We start from the raw sequence: 20,812 nt of genomic DNA on the forward strand, positions 1-20,812 counted from the left end.
TGGCTCCATTCTCAGCACTTACAACCAATTATCTACTCTGTGATGTTACGTGGATACAGCCCTGGTCACAAGGTAAAGAAAAACACCCCACTGTTTCCATCGCATATAAACAGCAACTATGGGTCTTCCCACTGCCATCTAGAAAGGAGCCTCAGCATAGCCTAACTAAACGAATACAGGCAACACAGTATCAACACACAAACACACTTCTATTCTGATTGAAAGACAACATAGTTTGTTAGTGGAGCAGCAGATCAGATCAGCAATCACGTGCTGCACGGGAGGCCGGATCAGCAGTAGGCCACGTACCTGTGTGTGTATGTAAGTGTGTACTGATCAGTGGGACATAACTAATGGGGCTTGTCTTGGATTACTCTTTAAAATGGAGGGCAGCTCTTTTCCTATCCCAGGATTATTACTGAGGCACAGACACAAGGCCCCCCCCCCTGTGTTTGGGAACAGGTAACAGGTAAAGGGATGTTTACTGTTGAAACTTCTCATTAGTTCCATGTTCCTTTGTCATTTTGGCAGCATTCTATTCTTGTCTTCTGTACCACCTGCTGCTGCCTATTCCCTTAGTCTGCTATTTCATGTATATGTGACAGTGTAAACACTGAGCTGGATCACGAGACAGTATGATGTCACCATCAATATGAGCTGAGTCATCCTCGTGGTAGGCGTACTGTAGTGTACATACGTACACATTCCATTCAGAATCCAAAAATGGACTGTAGACAGCTGCCAAAACCAGCAAGCATTCTTAAAACCCTCAAACAATGCCCACACCTTCTCTCTGACCTCAGCAGGCAGCACGCTCAGACTCACAACTGTCCCTTCAAAGGCCCTCTCCTCCTCTAGCCTCTGTTTCTATTTGTGGGTGCTCTGTTTTTACACATCCATACTGCTAGTCTCTGGAAAGAAACACATCTGAAAAGGACTGTCCTGCTATATATGTGATGCTCAATAAACCACTGGCGCTTAGATTGAAGGCCGGATCACAAACCACTGAAATAAGACCAAAAACAGTCATGCAGTATGTGGAAGGAATTTCATCTTGTAAATCTGGAGTGGGAAACTGGAAATTGAAAACTCTACATTACTCTGTTACACTACAAAGTGGTTTACAGTTGCTCCATTGTTAATGTTACAATCAACTTGGTAACTGCACCTCTATATCAACTAGTCAATATTGCCCAGGAAATCAGTCAACAGCCCTGGGTTATACTGCCCTGTATTCACACTGCTGACAACCTATTGACCCTCAGTGGCATTGGGCATCTACCCACCTACCACGCCAACCTGTGGTTGGTAACATCCTGTTTTCAAGCCTCCAGTGTACCCGATGCATGCCAGTACATCCCTGCCAGTGCCTCCACTCCTTCCCCAGCCTCTAGAGACACAAGAATGCAACAAACAAGCAACGCACCAGGCTGGCTGTTTCACAGAAACAAGAAATCACAGCAGCTCTCAGGAATCTCAGAGGCTGAAAGACATGGAGAATGACTTGGCTAGAGAAGACATTCAGAGGCTGCCCTAAGTAACAATGGGTGATATATGCAAATATTTTATCTTCTGATCGGATATGGCATGCAAAACCCTGCCCAGGCACATTACAGAGAACCCTGCCCAGGCACATTACAGAAAACCCTGCCCAGGCACATTACAGAGAACCCTGCCCAGGCACATTACAGAGAACCCTGCCCAGGCACATTACAGAGAACCCTGCCCAGGCACATTACAGAGAACCCTGCCCAGGCACATTACAGAGAACCCTGCCCAGGCACATTACAGAGAACCCCGCCCAGGCACATTACAGAGAACCCCGCCCAGGCACATTACAGAGAAACCCGCCCAGGCACATTACAGAGAACCCCGGCCAGGTACATTACAGAGAACCCTGCCCAGGTACATACACCTGCATAGCAGATATTCCTAGCAGTACTCACACTCTGCCTACTTTCCTCATTCCCTCCTCTCTCGCTCCTCTGCTCTGCTTTCCTGATACAACCTATCTTTCGATCTCCAAACCTAGGAATATTTGATTTCACTCTGTCTGTAACGACAGTGGAGATGCTATCATGCAATTAAGTGTGCAAAGACACAGCAGGATTGGGGGAATGTCTTCTACAACCACATCATAAATACATTCGCTCTCTGTCTTCCTCCCAGTCCTATACATAACTCAAATGCATTCTCAGGCACACACACACACGCACACGCACACACACACACGCACACACACCTCGGGGTACTGAGCAGCTGATGCAGCCTCAGTTGTGCGTGTGTTGGATGAACATAAGGGAATCTCTCCTACTCTGCTAAAAAACAGCAGCACAGCCAATGGACTTTGCACCAGCATGCCGACCCACAGTAACACCTCTGATACACTACCTAAAGCACTCCTGCATGACTACATTGGAGCACGGTTTGAATGTGCAAATTGTTTTGAACTTAGTTGTAGTGTGTGGTTATGTTTGTTCAGGTAAGGGAGACAGGAGGTTGACTTTCAATTTTAGCTAGAGGAGATCTTCCTGGATGTGTCTTCAGGGCACTCTCATGAGAGAGTGAGCATGGAGAGGGGAAATGAGGGAAGAAAGGGTTCTCTTCTCCCTGCTCACTATCTCCAGAGAAGGCCCTGAAGACACATCCAGGAAGATCTCCTCTAGCTAACATTGAAACGCTTTCTTCCCTCTTTTCCCTTCTCCCTCTTTATATCTCTATCCCCCCTTTTCCTGCTTCCTCTCAGTCGATGTGAATTAGCTGAATAAACCCCAGCTTTTAAAGCAGTTTGCTGAAATAAATCTTCAAGGAAGTAGATTTAGCAACCACAAAAGATATATTATTTTCACTAATCCATGCTTCTCAGACTGCCAGCTATTGCCCAGCTAATTCCACAGACCTTTGCTACTGGCTTCTTATGACTGTACCAGGAGATTTAGGACAGACATGGTAGCTAGCTAGTTGAGAATGGCAATGACAAGGATGGGCTAGTGGTCTCACTGGGCTGAGAGACACCATAGGTGTTTTGTGCTGGGATTCTGGGTGAGGATGGAGGCGAGCGCTGAATCTCATCTGCTATAGAATCACATTAGCCAGCCTCTCAATGGCCACTCTGTGAGATGAGCTCATGCTAAAAGCCCCATCAATCTCATCAGTGTTTCAGTGGAACAGCACTCTGTGATATTAATGTCCCACAGAGGGAGAGTGGTGGAGGGAGGATCTGGTCAGAGGCTTTAAATGGCTCCACCAGCACAATGTGTCCATCATGGGGCACCTCTGGGGGGAGGTTAGATAAGAGTCAATCTCTGGAAAGCAGCTTATTGGGCTTTCAATAGCCAGACTGGCCAGTTGTGCTGGTCTGAGCGATTGACCAGTTTCTTAGGCGTGGTCTTAGACTAGCATCACCACTACTTACAGTCTGTTAGCATCACTACAACCTTTACATTAAGATAGCACTAACAGAAACTTCACCCCCGTGTTGATCACCATCTGGTTTGATTGTCCATAGTCCTCTGAGGTTATAACGAAAATATGCCATGTGTACTGTACAGTATGGCAAGGATCAATAGTCTCCTTAAATAGATGGTCTCTAGAGATGAAAGAATAGAGAGTAAGAGTTGAGGGAAATGTGGTTGACTGGAAGTCAAGACCAGTTCAAATGAATGAAGAGCACTGCTCTAATGATTTGCTCTCACTTGAAAATAAATGAGAAATATGAAAAGGCATCACTGTGGAAAAATAACATTCCTTCCATGGAGAAGGTGAAGCTGTAATCTCGTAGCGCCAGGCCCTGAACGGGTACGTCTGTCACTGACAGTGCTAAGCCCTCTCTGGAAATGTGCATTTATGTTCCCCTCATGGTTTTATTAAATATATCCTCTGAGAAAGCCAAAGCTAACAGATATTGGCCAATGCTAGAGAGAGCAGGGAAAGAAAGGGAGAGAGCGACAGAGAAAGAGTGAAGGGAGTGAGAGAGCTGCTTTCTAATTCTCCTTTAAATAGAAAATGAGAATACTTCCAGGCAGTGGTGCAAAGTACTTAAGTAAAAATACATGAAAGTACCACTTAAGTAGGGGTATCTGTACTTTTACTTCACTACATTCCTAAAGACAATTCTGTACTTTTTACTCCATACATTTTCCCTGACACCCAAAAGTACTCAATACATTTTGAATGCCTTAGCAGGACAGGAAAATGGTCTAATTCACACAGTTATTAAGAGAACATCCATGGTCATTCCTACTGCCTCTGATCTGGTGGATAACAAGTAATCTAACAATTCCCCAACAACTACCTAATACACACAAATCTAAAGGGGTGAATGAGAATATGTACATGTAAGTATATGGATGAACGATGGCTGAGCGGTATAGGCAAGGAGCAATAGATGGTATAAAATACAGTATATACGTGATATGAGTAATGTAAGATATGTAAACATTATTAAAGTGGCATTATTTAGAGTGCATTGTATAAAGTGTCTAGTGATCCATTTATTAAAGTGGCCAGTGATTGGGTCTCAATGTAGGCAGCAGCCTTTCTGAGTTAGTGATTGCTGTTTAGCAGGCTGATGGCTTTGAGATAGACTGAAAACCAGCTTCTCTCAGTCCCAGCTTTGATGCACCTGTTATGACCTCGCCTTCTGGATGATAGCGGGGTGAACAGGCAGTGGCTCGGGTGGTTGATGTCCTTGATGATCCTTTTGGCCTTCCTGTGACATCGGGTGCTATTGGTGTCCTGGAGGGCAGGTAGTTTGCTGACTCTGTGAGTGCATTTATAAAGAAGTGCATTGGAGATCTGGTACCCACTGTGACTATTAAACCTACCCTAACCAGAAACCGTGGATGGATGAAAAGCGTGATCCACCGCATTTAACCATGGAAAGAGGTCTGGGAATATGTCTGAATATAAACCGTGTAACTATTCCCTCCGTAAGGCAATCAAACAAGCGAAGTGCCAGTACAGGGACAAGGTGGAGTTGCAATTCAACGACTCAGACACAAGACGTATGTGGCAGGGTCTACAGGAAATCACGAATTACAAAAAGAAATCCAGCCATGTCACGGACACCTTTGTCACGCTTCCAGACAAGCTAAACACCTTCTTTGCCCGCTTTGAGGATAATACAGTGCCACCATCGCGGTCTGCCTTCAAGGACGTATTAACCCTCGCAAGGCTGCTGACCCAGACGGTATCCCTAGCCGCGTCCTCGGAGCATGTGCAGACCAGCTGGCTGGTGTGTTCACGGACATATTCAATCTCTCCCTATCCCAGTCTGTTGTCCCCACATGCTTCAAGATGTCCACCATTGTTTCTGTACCCAAGAAAGCAAAGGTAAATGAACTAAATGACTATTGCTCCGTAGCACACTTCTGTCATCATGAAGTGCTTAGAAAGACTAGTCAAGGATCATATCACCTCCACCCTACCTGTCACCCTAGACCCACTTCAATTTGCTTACCGCCCCAATAGATCCACAGACAATGCCATCGCCATCACACTGCACAAAAGGAATACCTGTGTAAAAATGCTGGTCATTGACTATAGCTCAGCATTAAATATCATAGTACCCTCCAAGCTCATCATTAAGCTTGAGGCCCTGGCTCTGAACCCCGCCATGTGCAACTGGGTCCTGGACTTCCTGACTGGAGGCTAAAGAAATTTTGTCTTGGCACCTAAAACCCTCACAAACCTTTACAGATACAGTGTATCTTAGTCTATGCCACTCTGACATTGCTCGTCCTAATATTTATATATTCCTAATTCAATTCCTTTACTTTAGATTGTGTGTATTGTTAGATATTACTTGTTAGATATTACTGCACTGTTTGAGATAGAAACACAAGCATTTCACTACACCCACAATAACATCTGCGAAACACATGTATGTGACAAATAAAATGTAATTTGATCTATAGCCACATACTGTACATAGCCCGTTTAAAGCCTGATAGGTGTTCAGCTGTTCAGCGCTCTGAAGAGCATCCCTATAAAAACAGGGGAAGTAGCTCTGTTGTCAGTCGGTTGCAGCAAAACAAAACAAATCCCACTGGGTGAACAAATAGAGCAAAAAAAATCTGATTGCGTTTGCCTCCAGAGCCATTAAAATTATTGATCAGAGCTTTGTCTGTAAAGCGAGGAGGCTTTTTCAGCTAATGAGTAATTAGCATGTGTGCTGGACCTCCTGGAGCATACACGGATGCTGGCTTCCTCTTTATACAGTGCCATGAAAAAGTATTTTCCCCTTTCAGATTTTCTCTATTTTTGCAGATTTTTCATACTGAATGTTATTAGAACTTCAACTAAAACCTCATATTAGATTAAGGGAACCTGAATAAAAATTGATTTACATTTATACTTGTTTAATTTATTGAATTAAGTTTATTTTATGAAATTATACAACACCCAATTCCCCTGTGTGAAAAGGTAATTGCACCCTTACCCTCAATAACTGGTTGCTCCACCTTTAGCTGCAATGACTCCAACCAAATGCTTCCTGTAGTTTGTTTTCGACAGACATAAATGGGACACATCTCATCCAAACAGTTGACTCATATTTGCTTAAAGGCACCTGGATGATCCTCAAGACTCCTGGAAGAATGTTCTATGGACAGATAAGTCAAAAGTATAACTTTTTGGACGTCATGGGTCCCATTATGCCTGGCGAAAACCAAATACTGTGTTCCACAGTAAGAACCCCATACCAACAGACAAGCATGGTGGTGGTAGTGTGATGGTTTGGGGATGTTTTTCTCCCTCAGGACCTGGACAACTTGCCTTAATAGAAGAAACAATGAATTCTGGTCTGTGTCATAATTATACTGGAGAACGTCAGGCCATCCGTATGTGAACTGAAGGGCAACTGGGTCATGCAGCAAGACAATGATCCAAAACGCACAATCAAGTTACATGAAAATCGCTAAAAAGCAACACATTTAATGTTTTGGAACGGCCGAGTCAAAGTTCAGACATAATCCCAATTGAGATGATGTGGCAGGACTTGAAACTAGCAGTTCATTCTTGAAACACCACAAACGTCACTGAGTTAAAGCAGTTATGCATGGAAGAGTGGGCCAAAATTCCTCCACAGCGACGTGAGAGACTGATCAACAACTACAGGAAGCGTTTGGAGTCATTGCAACTAAAAGGTGGCACAACCAGTTAATGAGTGTAAGGGGGGGCAATTACTTTTTCACATGTTTCACACGTTGCATTTTTATGAAATAAATTAAATATGTAAATGTTGTGTTATTTGTTCACTCAGGTTCCCTTTTTCTAATATTAGGTTTTGTTTGACGATCTGATAACATATAGTATCAAAAATATACAAAAGTAGGGAAAATTAGAAAGGAGGCATATTCTTTTTCACAGCACTGTATACAGAAAGACATTCACGGTGCAAGCTACGACTTTGTTATCCAAATAGGCCTTTCTTCCAAACATATACTGCATGTGGTATAGATGAGCACAGGGAGAAAACAGGAAGAGGAAATGGAAAAAGACACATTACTATGAACTTCCTATAGCAGTCTCTTTCTCTCCTTCGCTTTCTATTTCAACTTTTCTCTTCACATCTGAGTTTCTCTCTTGAAGTCTTCTTCCAGGAGCACTGGGGAGACTAGATCTCATTAGCTGCATTCGTTGCTCTCCTGGTCTGTGCTGAATGGAAGGCACCCTCTGAGCTTCACTCACTCACTGTACCTCACAAATGGCATTACTATTGCTCTTCCTTTAAATCTACTATTGCAGCCTCTGTCACTCTATACATCCACCCTAGTCTCTCCCCATCCAGTGTTGTTGCGCCCAGTTCCATCGGCACCTGTGTTGACCTCATCTCAGGCCCCAGCAAGGCACTGTGCTCCCCAGCCATGACAGGCAGAGCAGTGCCTGGTGCTGATGCAGCAGGAGCCACTCCCACAGAGAGCCATGGATAGAGCATTAAGCTGCACTGTCTATCTCTATTCTGACTGACACATAGCACACTAAACCGTTAGAGCTTCAGCGACCACACAGAGGGGGGTTGAACTACAGGGCACATCTCCTCTCTCCTCTCTATACACAGCTGAGCACATATTTGTTTATTTGGATCCCCATTAACTTTTGCAGAAGCAGCAGCAATTTTTCCTGGGGTCCACAAAAATACACAATGACCAGTAACAAAACACTGATACCCAAGAACAGTCACACAAATTTAAAATCCAACAATACAACACAAAAATAATGTGTATGTAACATGCTGACCACACTGCTCGCGTTACGTGCGCGAGCGTAGCAAAATAAATGTACACATACGTGTTATTCAATCATTTCATCCAAACTGTTCGCGCATGTGTGAGTAGCCAGGCGCTAAAATAGAACTTGGTTCTATTTTTGATGCTTGATGCGCTGCAAGTTCCATGAGATGTTGTTCAATTTTAAAGGTAATTTTGCTGTTTGCTTGAGTAATTGGAAGGGAGTTCCAAGCAATCATAACTCTGTATAATACTGTGCGTTGCTGTGAATTTATTTTGGACTTGGGGACTGTGAAAAGACCCCTGGTGGCATGCCTTATGGGGTATGTATGGGTGTCTGAGCTGAATGTTATTTGATTATGCAAACAATCTTGAATTTTCATCACAGTAATATTTATCATAAAAACTAGATGAGAAGCAGTTAATCTTTCATCAACCAGCAAAGACTGGCATGCATGCTGTTGATCTTAGTTCTGTATGTGCAGTCAAGGGCAAGGCATCCTGCTCTTGTTTTGAGTCAGTTGCAGCTTTGCTAGGTCTTTCTTTGCTGCATTTGACCATATTACTGGACAATAATCAAGATGAGACAATGCCAGAGCCTGAACAACTAGTATATGCAATTTTTGTGTCAAAAACATATTTAAAGATCAGTTTATTATTAATCGAGAAGAGTAAGAAGAAGAAAATAGAGAAGAGTAATGGCCCAAGAAAACTGCCCTGAGGGACACCGCACTGTACATATCAGATGCATATCAGCGAAGCTTCCATTGAAGAACACTCTCTGGGTTCTATTGGATAAATACAACTCTCCAACCATGTGATGGCAGGTGATGTAAAGTCAAAGCAAGCAAGTTTCTTCAATAGCAATTTATGATCAATAATATCAAAGGCTGCACTGAAATCTTTATTTAATCTATGTATTTTTCATTTAACTAGGCAAGTCAGTTAAGGACAAATTCTTATTTAGAATGACGGCCTACCCTGAAATCTAACATTACACCTCCAACTATCATCTTATTATCCATTTCTTTAACCAATCATTAGTCATCAGTGCAGTACAAGTTGAGTGCCCTTTTCGATATATATGCTGAAAGTCACTAATTAACTTGTTCTCTGAAAAATAGCATTGTATTTGGTCAAACACAATTCTCCCCATCAGTTTACTAAGACCAGGCAGCAAACTGATTGGGCGGCTGTTAGAGGCAACAAAGGGTGATTCCTTCCACGCCTGTGGACACACTCCTTTAGGCTTTGGTTAAATATTTAGCAAATAGAGGTGGCAATACAGTCTGCTACCATTCTCAATAGTTTCCCATTAAGGTTGTCTATACCTGGTGACTTATCAATATTGATGGATAACAATAGTTTTTCCACCTCTCCCACAATAACAGCAAGAAATTCAAAACAGCAATTCTTCTCTTTCATTATTAGATCTTTTATACAAAAATACAGTGGTTCACTGTTCAATGTTGTCATTTCACTTTTGAGTTTTTCCACTTTACTAGTGAAGTAGTCATTGAAATTACTGGCAATATCAAAAGTTTTTTAAATAAATGACCATTAACTTCAATGAACGATCTTGATGAATTGGGGTTTCTGGCCAAGATATAATTTAAGGTACTCAAAAGCTATCTTCCATTGTATTTTGTCATTTATCTTGGCTTGGTAATATAATTTCTTCTTATGTTTGTTAAGTTTAGTTACAAAATAGAGATGGTTAACTACAATACCCATCTATCTCCACTGACCTGGATAACATCGTGAGCCTGACGGATAATTATGTAAAGTGCTAATTGAGTCATCGATACCTTCCTGTAGCAATCACAAAGCAGCTCAACATGGCTAATAAAGAAGCATAATAATGGGAATTTCATGTAAGCTATTTTTTTTGTTACAAACAGGATGGCATTCTAAAACTGGGAACAATAGCAACCATTCTCCTCTTTCCAGATTAGCATTTCCAACTGAATTAAGCAAACAAACAAAACAATAAAACAACAGAACATAGAAAGACTTGACTATAAATAATGGGGGAGCAACTTTTAAGAGTATTAGTGGCACATTTACGGAATGCTGCCCTGCAGAATTGGTTTTGATCAAACTCGCTGACCGTGATGGGGCATTAGGGATGGAGGAATTGAGAGCGAGCTAAAGAGAGAGAGAGACAGACAGACGGAGAGAGGGGAGAGAGATGATTAAGAGGGACAGAGAGCATGTGGTGGGGAAGAGAAGGGAGCATCTGAGGTGTGTGTGTGTGTGTGTGTGAGGCTAGGGGTGAGATCAGGGAGAGGAGCCAGCCCGACCCCCAGTTCCAGCCCCTATCCCCAGCTCCAGTCCCTTAGCCTTAGCGCCAACCCCAGCTCCATCCCTTCTCAGCGCTGTGCCTTCGCATTCCTGAGGGCTGGCCCAGCGCCAGACAGTCCTACCCACTGAGGCAGGCCAGAATGGCAACAATGAGCACAGCCCCAGACACTCATCCCCTCACAATACAAGCAACGTCATCACCATTGCCACACTGACTGACTCTCATACCTCCACTATCAGTCACAGTAAGAAACACAGCTTTCAACAACATTACAATAGAGCCACTATTGCTAATGACTGCACAATAACAAAAGACATAACATTTAGTCATAAACACACACTATGATTTTCTGCTAGCTCAACTCAAAGTTCCTTTTCATGATCTACAACTGAAACTTAAAAAACACACCAAGGACAGTGCCGATAACGAACAAGCATCAAGAGTGACAAGCCCACTTCAACACAACAGCCAACAGGCTTTGGAGCAAGAATACAGGGACTCCAACTTCAATAAGGTCAACATCAATAGCAGAGAGCTTTAACCAACAATGTAAGTTACCAATGAGGTTTCTCTTATAAATATATATACTCTTAGCCCCCTCCCATCCCATCCCTCTCTCCATGATGCAGCCTCACCTCTCTTCTGGATGATGATCCTGAACAGTGGGTTGGCTGAGGAGAGGGCTTTGTAGAAGTTGTCATCATTGTTGATTGGCAGCAGGTCACCCTGGATGTCAGCATATCCCAGCAGCACCTCCACACCGGGGATGTGGTGAACGGTCTGCAGCAGCCGGTAAAACTCCTGAAAGCCACAGGTGCCGCTCATCTTCAAAGCGAAACGTCTGTACTCCGCCTCAAACTGGGAAACAAAAGGTCAGGGAATATTGTGTCATGAAAGCAAACTCATGAAGAATGGTGCATCATGATATCAACAAACAACAGACTCCAACATACGCCTCGGCCATGACATTGCCATTCACTGCTAACCCAACCATTCACAATTCACCTATATTCCACCATCGCTTTTCATTATCTTGCATGCATTCTGCATTCTTCAAAACACAACCTAGGTATTACTTTTACATCACAGAGCTTGACATGTAGACATTGTCCAGTATGTAACAACTGGAGTCATGTTCTGAGACTTCCTATTAGATGCAGCAGGGACCAGGGCACAGCCCAATGATAACACAGTGGATTGTTGATCATTGTGAGGTAGCCGTGTAGCACAAATACATAAAGAGCGCTGTGGGAGGCAACACAAGATGTAAGCTGTGCTTGACTGTGTGGAGATGCTGCCCTGCACAGCCAGTGAATTTCTCTCTGGGGTGCGTATCACATATTAGAAACACACACCGCAGGTTGTCACTCCTCTCCCTAACACGATGTGCAATCCCATCAATGTTTGGTGCCACTTACTTCCCCAATCACAAAGACAGGGAGACAAATATATGACAGATTGGCAGGCGAAGGAGACAGATTACAGAGTAAAGAAAAAATAGGCAGGATGAGCAAACAGTGCTAGACAGTATAGAGTAGAGTACTGCATGGTGCACCACCCGCTTAAAATCCATTGGCTGTTTTTATGATAACATGATTTGCTGGTTTGTGTGTCCAACCATATTTACAGTCTGAAACAAATAATGGGATATGCACTCAGTGATTGTGGACTCTCACAGAAAAGGAGTGGGTCTACTCTGCGCATCTTTTCCTCTCCATTGAAGAAGAATACATGGCATGCTTTACTGAGCAGGAGGGGTGACTGATTATGCCATTTCCACCCAAAAACAGAAAAGAGAGGAAGCAAAGGGAAGATATCAGAACAAGGACATTGGAGTAGACATACTTGGGGTAGACATACTTGGTATTCATATCACAAAAGATATGAGATCTCCACCATAAATTAAAATAGAAAACTTGTAAAAATAGACAAGATCCTGCAACCATGGAGAGATACAGTTGAAGTCGGAGGTTTACGTATACCTTAACCAAATACATCCCTGTCTTAGATCAGTTAGGATCACCACTTTATTTTCACAATGAGAAATGTCAGAATAATAGTAGAGAGAATTATTTATTTCAGCTTTTATTAATTTCATCACATTCCCAGTTGGTTAGAAGTTAACATACATTCAATTAGTATTCGGTAGCATTGCTTTTAAATAGTTTAACTTGGGTCAAACGTTTCAGATAGCGTTCCACAAGCTTCCCACAATACATTTTGTCCCATCCCTCCTGACAGAGCTTCTGTAACTGAGTCAGGTTTGTAGGCCTCCTTGCTCCCACATGCTTTTTCAGCTCTGCCCACACATTTCCATAGGATTGAGGTCAGGTCTTTGTGATGGTCACTCCAATACCTTGACTTTGTTGTCCTCAAGCCATTTTGCCACAACTTTGTAAGTATGCTTGGGGTCATTGTCCATTTGGAAGACCCATTTGCGACCAAGCTTTAACTTCCTGACTGATGTCTTGAGATGTTGCTTCAATATATCCACATAGTTTTCCTTCCTCATCATGTCATCTATTTTGTAAAGTGCACCAGTCCCTCCTGCAGCAAAGCACCCCCCAACATGATGCTGCCAACCCAGTGCTTCACGGTTGAGATGGTGTTCTTCGGCTTGCAAGCCTCCCACTTTTTCCTCCAAACAAAACGATGGTCATTATGGCCAAACAGTTCTATTTTTGTTTCATCAGACCAGAGGTCATGTCTCCAAAAAGTAAAATTTTTGTCACCATGTGCAGTTGCAAACCGTAGTCTGGCTTTTTTTAATGGAGGTTTTGGAGCAGCGATATAGGACTTGTTTTATTGTGGATATTGATACTTTTGTACCGGTTTCCTCCAGGATCTTCACAAGGTCCCTTGCTGCTGTTCTTGGATTGATTTTCAGTTTTCGCACGAAAGTAGGTTCTTCTCTAGGAGACAGAACGCGTCTACTTCCTGAGCGGTATGACGGCTGCGTTGTCCCATGGTGTTTATACTTGCAACCTATTGTTTCTACATATGAAAGTGGTACCTTCAGGCGTTTGGAAATTGCTCCCAAGGAAGAAGCAGACTTGTGGAGGTCTTCAATTTTTTCTGAGGTCCTGACTGATTTATTTTGATTTTCCCATGATGTCAAGTAAAGAGGCACAGAGTTTGAAGGTAGGCCTTGAAATACATCCACAGGTACACCGCAAATTGACTCAAATTATGCCAATTAGCCTATCAGAAGCTTCTAAAGCCATGACATAATTTACCTGGACTTTTCCGAGCTGTTTAAACGCAGAGTCAACTTAGTGTATGTAAACTTCTGGTTCACTGGAATTGTGATACAACGAATTATAAGTGACATAATCTGTCTGTAAACAATTGTTGGAAAAATTCCTTGTGTCATGCACAAAGTAGATGTCCTAACTGACTTGCCAAAACTATAGTTTGTTGAACAAGAAATTTGTGGAGTGGTTGAAAAACTAGTTTCAATGACTCCAAACTAAGTGTATGTAAACTTCCGACTTCAACTGTATCTCTCTATCAATCTAGTAGTTATATATATATTTAGCATCTATCTTGTCTCTCTCCCCTCTCATAGCTATTAGCTACAGCAAGGTGTGAGTTTGTGTGAGTGTAGTCTACAGATTGACGATGGATTTGGCAGCGTATGTAAACTTCTGACTTCAACTGTAAATACCTGTCTATTTATGGAAACATTTCCCTGATGAACTCCTTAGTCATATCTCAGTTTACTCACTTACTTATGGTGCTGCCTACTCCTGATGATCGCTATGTCTCATTTTCGATTAATTGTAAATTATACTTTTTTTTAAGTGTCTCTCTTTTTCAAACAAGTATTGCAGAGCTGGCTACAATTTCAATTTCATCTCTCTGAAAATATAGAGCAAATATTATGACTGAACTCAAATGTGCTGGTTGATAAAATACCTGTATTTATGGGAAAGATGTTTGAATAGGGTATTTTGTTTTTAAATGATATTGTAAATTGGAATGGTAGAGTTATGTATCTCATGGAGTTATCAGAATTGTATCAGAAGGTCTGCTCAATCCAAGATTGCAACTAATTGATTACAGCATTACACCAAAAAATGGAGGAGGCAGGTGGCAGCAATAGGAGGTAGGGAACTGGTCTGTCTGCCCAATATAAAGGATCAAACTGGCAGAAGAATAAAAATGGCATAAATAGGAAAGTATACCAGTTTCATTTGAGGACCAGGATGTTGACAGCTGTGCCATACAGATTGCAAAATAGTTGGGAAGAGATTTTTGATGTACCGATTCCATAGTACAGGGTGAATGAGTTGGTATACACTACCGTTCAAAGGTTTGGGGTCACTTAGACATTTCCTTGTTTTTGAAAGAAAAGCACATTTTTGTCCATTTAAATGACATCAAATTGATCAGAAATATAGTGTAGACATTGTTAATGTTGTAAATGACTATTGTAGCTGGAAACGGCAGATTTTTTATGGAATATCTACATCGGCGTACAGAGGCCCATTATCAGCAACCATCACTCCTGTGTTCCAAAGGCACGTTGTGTTAGCTAATCCAAGTTTATAATTTTAAAAGGCTAATTGATCATTAGATAACCGTTCTGCAATTATGTTAGCACAGCTGAAAACTGTTGTTCTGATTGAAGAAGCAATAAAACTGGAGCATCAGTATTTGTGGTTTTGATTACAGGCTGAAAATGTCCAGAAAGAAATAACTTTCTTCTGAAACTCGTCAGACTATTCTTGTTCTGAGAAATGAAGGCTATTCGATGCGAGAAATTCCATGCGACTCCGGTATGCTGGCCTTCTAGGCAGAGCTGCTAAGAAAAAGCCATATCTCAGACTGGTCAATAAGAAAAAAAGATTAAGATGGACAAAAGAACACAGACACTGGACAGAGGAACTCTGAAACACTCAAAGATAAAAGTAAAAAAAATAAAAAATCTAAATAAAACATAACAAAAAGTACGTTTGAATGACAATGAGGGGCAGTATTGTTACAGTTAATGCCGGCTTGCCTGAGGCTGATGCTGTGCAGGTGTTTGTACACATGCAATATACACACACGCTCGTTCAAATGCACACATGTGCACATACACTGACATGTAAATAGTGCCATACATGCACTCAAACATATTCAGTTGTCCTTGCTGTTATGATTCTTGTTGTCCTTGATGTCTTTGCTGTTAGATGACTAATGTGATGTAGTTGTTGTGCTGCTTCACTACATGTATGGGCTCCCGAGTGGCGCATCGGTCTAAGGCACCGCATCTCAGTGTCACTACAGGCGTCACTACAGATCCTGGTTTGATTCCAGCAGTGATTGGTAGCCCCATAGGACGGCACACAATTGGCCCAGCGTCGTCCGGGTTAGGGACGACGCTGGGAGATGATGTAAATATATCACTAGCCACTTTAAACAATGCTACCTTATATAATGTTACTTACCCTACATTATTCATCTCATATGCATACGTATATACTGTACTCTATATCATCGACTTCATCCTTAGGTAATACATGTATCACTAGCCACTTTAACTATGCCACTTTGTTTACATACTCATCTCATATGTATATACTGTACTCGATACCATCTACTGTATCTTGCCTATGCTGCTCTGTACCATCACTCATTCATATATCCTTATGTACATATTCTTTATCCCCTTACACTGTGTATAAGACAGTAGTTTAGGAATTGTTAGTTAGATTACTTGTTGGTTATTACTGCATTGTCGGAACTAGAAGCACAAGCATTTCGCTACACTCGCATTAACATCTGCTAACCATGTGTATGTGACAAATACAATTTGATTTGATTTGATTTGGCCGGGGTAGGCTGTCATTGTAAATAAGAATTTGTTCGTAACTGACTTGCCTAGTTAAATAAAGGTTCAATAAACAATAAAGTATATTGAATGTTTTAAATATTCTATAAAAATATTTTAAAAACTATTTTTTTAAATATATAATTCAGAGCTACATTTTTTGGGGAACAGAATCAGAACCAGGAACAAAAGTGATCCATACTATTACAGAACAGCACCCTTATTTTTAAAAGCATGAGAACCGTTAATAATATTATTTTACGTTCCAGTCATTTTTCCCAGTCCCCCCAAACACACACAAAGTGCCTCTGCAAAGCCCTCACTCTGTCACTCAGAAAATCTTTGCCAGTGTGTGTGTGTGTGTGTGTGGCCAGGTTACCTGCCCTTCCCATAGGCTACCATAGCCTACTGACGTTACAACTGCAAATCAGAAATTAAGAAAAAAATGTTTTATTAGAAGTTTAAGTATCTCTAACGGTCGCCCCAGCGTGAGTTATTTTATGCACGTGATGTCAGAATGCACTTACTGTTCCAAAATGTGATTATTACGCAACAGGACAGTTAACACGCGCTGCCTGCTAATTATCTATAAGCTGTTTCATCTTGTCAATTTCTAATTATTTTCTAACAAGTTGTATTTTCTAACAACAGTTTGAATTGAGGTGTGTTCTGCCTCCTCATTAATTCACATAGAAGTAGCCCATTTCAGTGTTGTGGACATTTTATGTTTGAGGCTTTACTGAGCCGGCTAAACTTCTCTCTTCCAGAAGAGCCCACCGCACTTCACTCATGTTTGTGCAGATCAAGTATGCATATATTTGCGCAGTCTTGCAAGAATTGGAACATTTTGTTGCTGGTGCTCGTTTTGCCTTCCTTGTTGTTTTCCGTACACATAATAACTTTGGACATGTGTGCATTCCTATCAAAGTAAGCTCCTTATTTTCTGTATATCATGTTGTCATTTCTACTGTAGGCGCATACAGTATGTATGTATGTAGCATAATGTATTTACAGTTTTATTCACGTTTTCAATTACTGGTGACAAATAATGCATTCCGAATATTGCATATATTGTAATGGACACCTATGATCTGTGTAAAATACTTTTGATGGTTGTACTGATTATAATGAGCTAAGCTATTTGCCAGCTACAGTGGGGCCAAAAAGTATTTAGTCAGCCACCAATTGTGCAAGTTCTCCCACTTAAAAAGATGAGAGAGGCCTGTAATTTGCATCATAGGTACACTTCAACTATGACAGACAAAATGAGAAGAAAAAAATCCAGAAAATCACATTGTAGGATTTTTAATGAATTTATTTGGAAATTATGGTGGAAAATAAGTATTTGGTCAGTAACAAAAGTTTATCTCAATACTTTGTAATATACCCTTTGTTGGCAGAGGTCATTGTCTTTGGTTGATGAGACAAAAACAAGCATGGCGGCTACCCATCTACCCATGTCTGTTTACTTTCGATATATATGACCGCTTGTGTTACCTCAATCCTTCCTCAGTTAGCGCTAGAACAAATGTAGCCTACATTTTTTCAATTGGATGATTGTGTTATGGTGTAGCTACTTCTGTGAATGTCTGATTATTCCATCCTATAATAAACTGGTCATATTCTGGACATAACTTTGTAAGGACTGTGTTTGTGTAAAATGTTTCTGTGAAAAAAAAGTATGACCAGCTCAAATGATGATTGTTGCGTCAATCGAAAATGGACGTTCTAAATTATCCTTCTAATCAAGCCTTCTAATCACACCGGTTTGATTATACGCAACAGGGACCACTGTAGAATTATCACACCTGTTTGTTGGTACGTGTGAAAAGTTTAAGGATACTATAGGTATCACGTTTAACATTGGATTTATTAACTACAAAAAGGTAAGAAGTGTTTTATTTTAATTCTGGTGCCACTCTGCACACACAAGCTTGTTAGCTATCTTGGTCCAACATTAAGCCAACTCTCTGAAGGTCAAAGACATTAAAAGTTCCTCCGTTGAAGCTGCTCCTCCGTAGGTATAATTCTGTGGGCCTAATTCAGATAATGCATGTCATAACAAGATGCCCAGCACTTCAAGCTAAGCATCGTCCTCCACCCTCTCTCTTCACACGTGCAAAATTTCAGTCGTATTTCGCACCCTACACTTGTCTGACATCTGTCCAATGTATGTGTAAACAATTATCGCTTAGCCACTCCATAGCAAGCTGCTCTATCCGCACTGATTGGTGAAGTAATTTAATATCAAGCTAAATGTAAAAATGAAATATAAATCCAGTTTTAAAAAGGAACGATATACCTTTTTTAACTGTTACCTGTTTTTTGTTCTAACCAGTTGAGAACTTTATTTTGCTGGTCGGAACAGAACAAAAAAAAGTATGGTTCTGTTCAGAACGAAATGATTGGAAAATAATTTTGATTATTAGTTTTTAGCGGATCCTACTATGTCCCCCACCATCCCAGGGCTCCAATAGGCAGAACAACTTTGCTGAGTCATGAGTGTCTGTACTTGTTTGGAGAATCAAGCCGCCTGTAGAACCATGTGAAAGGCTGGAGTGTTTTCTTTTCATTATTAATTCATATATTCTCTCCCACCAAACACATAGCTATTAGAGAGAATAAGAAGAGACTGAAAATAAAGAGAGAACCTGTTTGCCTTCGAGACATTGCCTCTGATACATTTTAAGACGCTGTGCTGCAGCTGAGGCACATACTTGAGATACAAACATGATTAGAATAGAATCCACTGTCAACGAGTTGTTAAAAATCACTGTTGAGGAGAGACAGACAGTGAGGCAGTTGCACTGCACAGAGAATACATGTATAGATATCTCCAATTTAGAGTTTAAACCACAATCCGTAGCATATTGTCAGAATTTGACATACACACTAGTATGGAGCATTCTGAGCATACTAGATTGTTAAAGATTCTGACCTGTAGCGAACAAAAATAGTAAAACATTGAAAAAGTAATAATCAGAGTCATTAACTCCATTTAAACACTTTCCATACACGCAGTTACAATGTTTGCTCTTTGTGACAGACGTCCATAGAGACACATGGGTTTTACTGAAAAACATATGTGTTGCCATGAAAGACAATGTGTGTTCAAAGTATTGTCATCGCTATTGTTTTTATTTAAAAAACATATTGTGACTGAGTATAATTGACAGACAGTTCATTTTAATGTGCTACACTGATGATGATGATGATGATGATGATGATAACAATACTAAACGAATAATCACCCGTGTAGGCTGATAATACATATGTAAATACATATATAATTTATTGTCAATTGTCAATATTCTTTTTACAGGTAGGCTATGGCCGATGTGGTCTATTCAGTTATGGTGAATCGGTGAATTCATTGACAGTGAGCTTACTAAGCCATATGGTTTATCGCTACTAATACCATGTTTCATGAATAATTAATCAGCCAGGCCTAATGTTATAATTAACCACGAACAGCTACGCTCTATTCTGCAGCATAACAGCGCGCTACATGCATCAAAGAAATTACAACAGCAACAGCACTTTCATAGCCGAGAGCGACAACGCGAACTGTCATTGCCTCCTAGGCTACTACATATTGAAATAGAGGCAGACACGTTCCAAGCTGCTCCGTCTCAGAACGTCGTGGCGACAAAGGCACCAACATCAGTGTTTCCCGCTCTGATTATGATTAGTTACGTGGGGAATTCAAGAGCGGATAGCGCAATACCGACAGATCCAATTTATACGGCTTGATTTGGTTTAGCCCTGAGCACCGCAGGTGTTATCCATGCGCGTGCCTGATAAGGTAACCTATCAGCAAATACACTGCGGTCCACGGTAACCGCATTATGAATGTGAAATTAATAAACCAGCCACTTACTTTGCTCTTGACCTCGACCACATTGTCAGTGTTTTTCAAGGGGGTCCTCTGGTACCTTGACATGTTAGCGCGTTGAACCCCAGTGGATAGGACCATCCACAGGCTTTCCTCGAAGCAGGTTGAAGCAGGCAGTCAGTCACTTCGTCGTAAGCGCATTTGCTCGCAGCACCATGAGAGCTGATAGACGCACAGGTACAGCAGTCCTTAAACAGTCCTGGTTCTGTAGTAGGAATCAGATCTGTGATGGAAAATGTTGTCCCCGCGATGGGCAGAGCTACACCGCCTCAATAACAATGACGTCAACTAGACACGCCGATTGAAGGCGGGGATGGGGTCGTGCGTGGGGTCAGCTGAAATGTTTCAGTCGGTGTTGCCCAGGAGACCAGGAGGCACAAAGAAGGTGAGACAAGGTTCACTGACTCACATTTCTCCAATGAGTGAGTGTCACAAGTAATTTTTAGGAAGTGACTAAGAACAGAATCCCTATTATTCAACTCAATTAATGTGACGATGAGATTTTCCCTGAGGTCATTCAATGACAAAACGGTAATGGACAGGATTTTTACAAAATAAATATA

The 20,812-nt window shown here is 41.4% G+C and overlaps 1 protein-coding gene across 1 annotated transcript in view; it reads right to left on the reverse strand.

The window, feature by feature from the left end:
- Positions 1 to 20,478, reverse strand: part of LOC135509386 (partitioning defective 6 homolog alpha-like) — a 36,839-nt gene extending 16,361 nt beyond the window's left edge. The window contains exons 1-2 of the mRNA XM_064930009.1: positions 20,235 to 20,478; positions 11,172 to 11,394 (exon numbers count right to left, since the gene is read on the reverse strand). Coding sequence (XP_064786081.1) covers positions 11,172 to 11,394; positions 20,235 to 20,330 — 319 coding nt within the window. The 5' untranslated portion in view covers positions 20,331 to 20,478. The remainder of the gene's footprint in view (positions 1 to 11,171; positions 11,395 to 20,234) is intronic.
- Positions 20,479 to 20,812: the final 334 nt, after the last annotated feature.

Source organism: Oncorhynchus masou, chromosome 22 (assembly GCF_036934945.1).
Source record: "Oncorhynchus masou masou isolate Uvic2021 chromosome 22, UVic_Omas_1.1, whole genome shotgun sequence".
NCBI classification, from domain to species: Eukaryota; Metazoa; Chordata; class Actinopteri; order Salmoniformes; family Salmonidae; genus Oncorhynchus; species Oncorhynchus masou.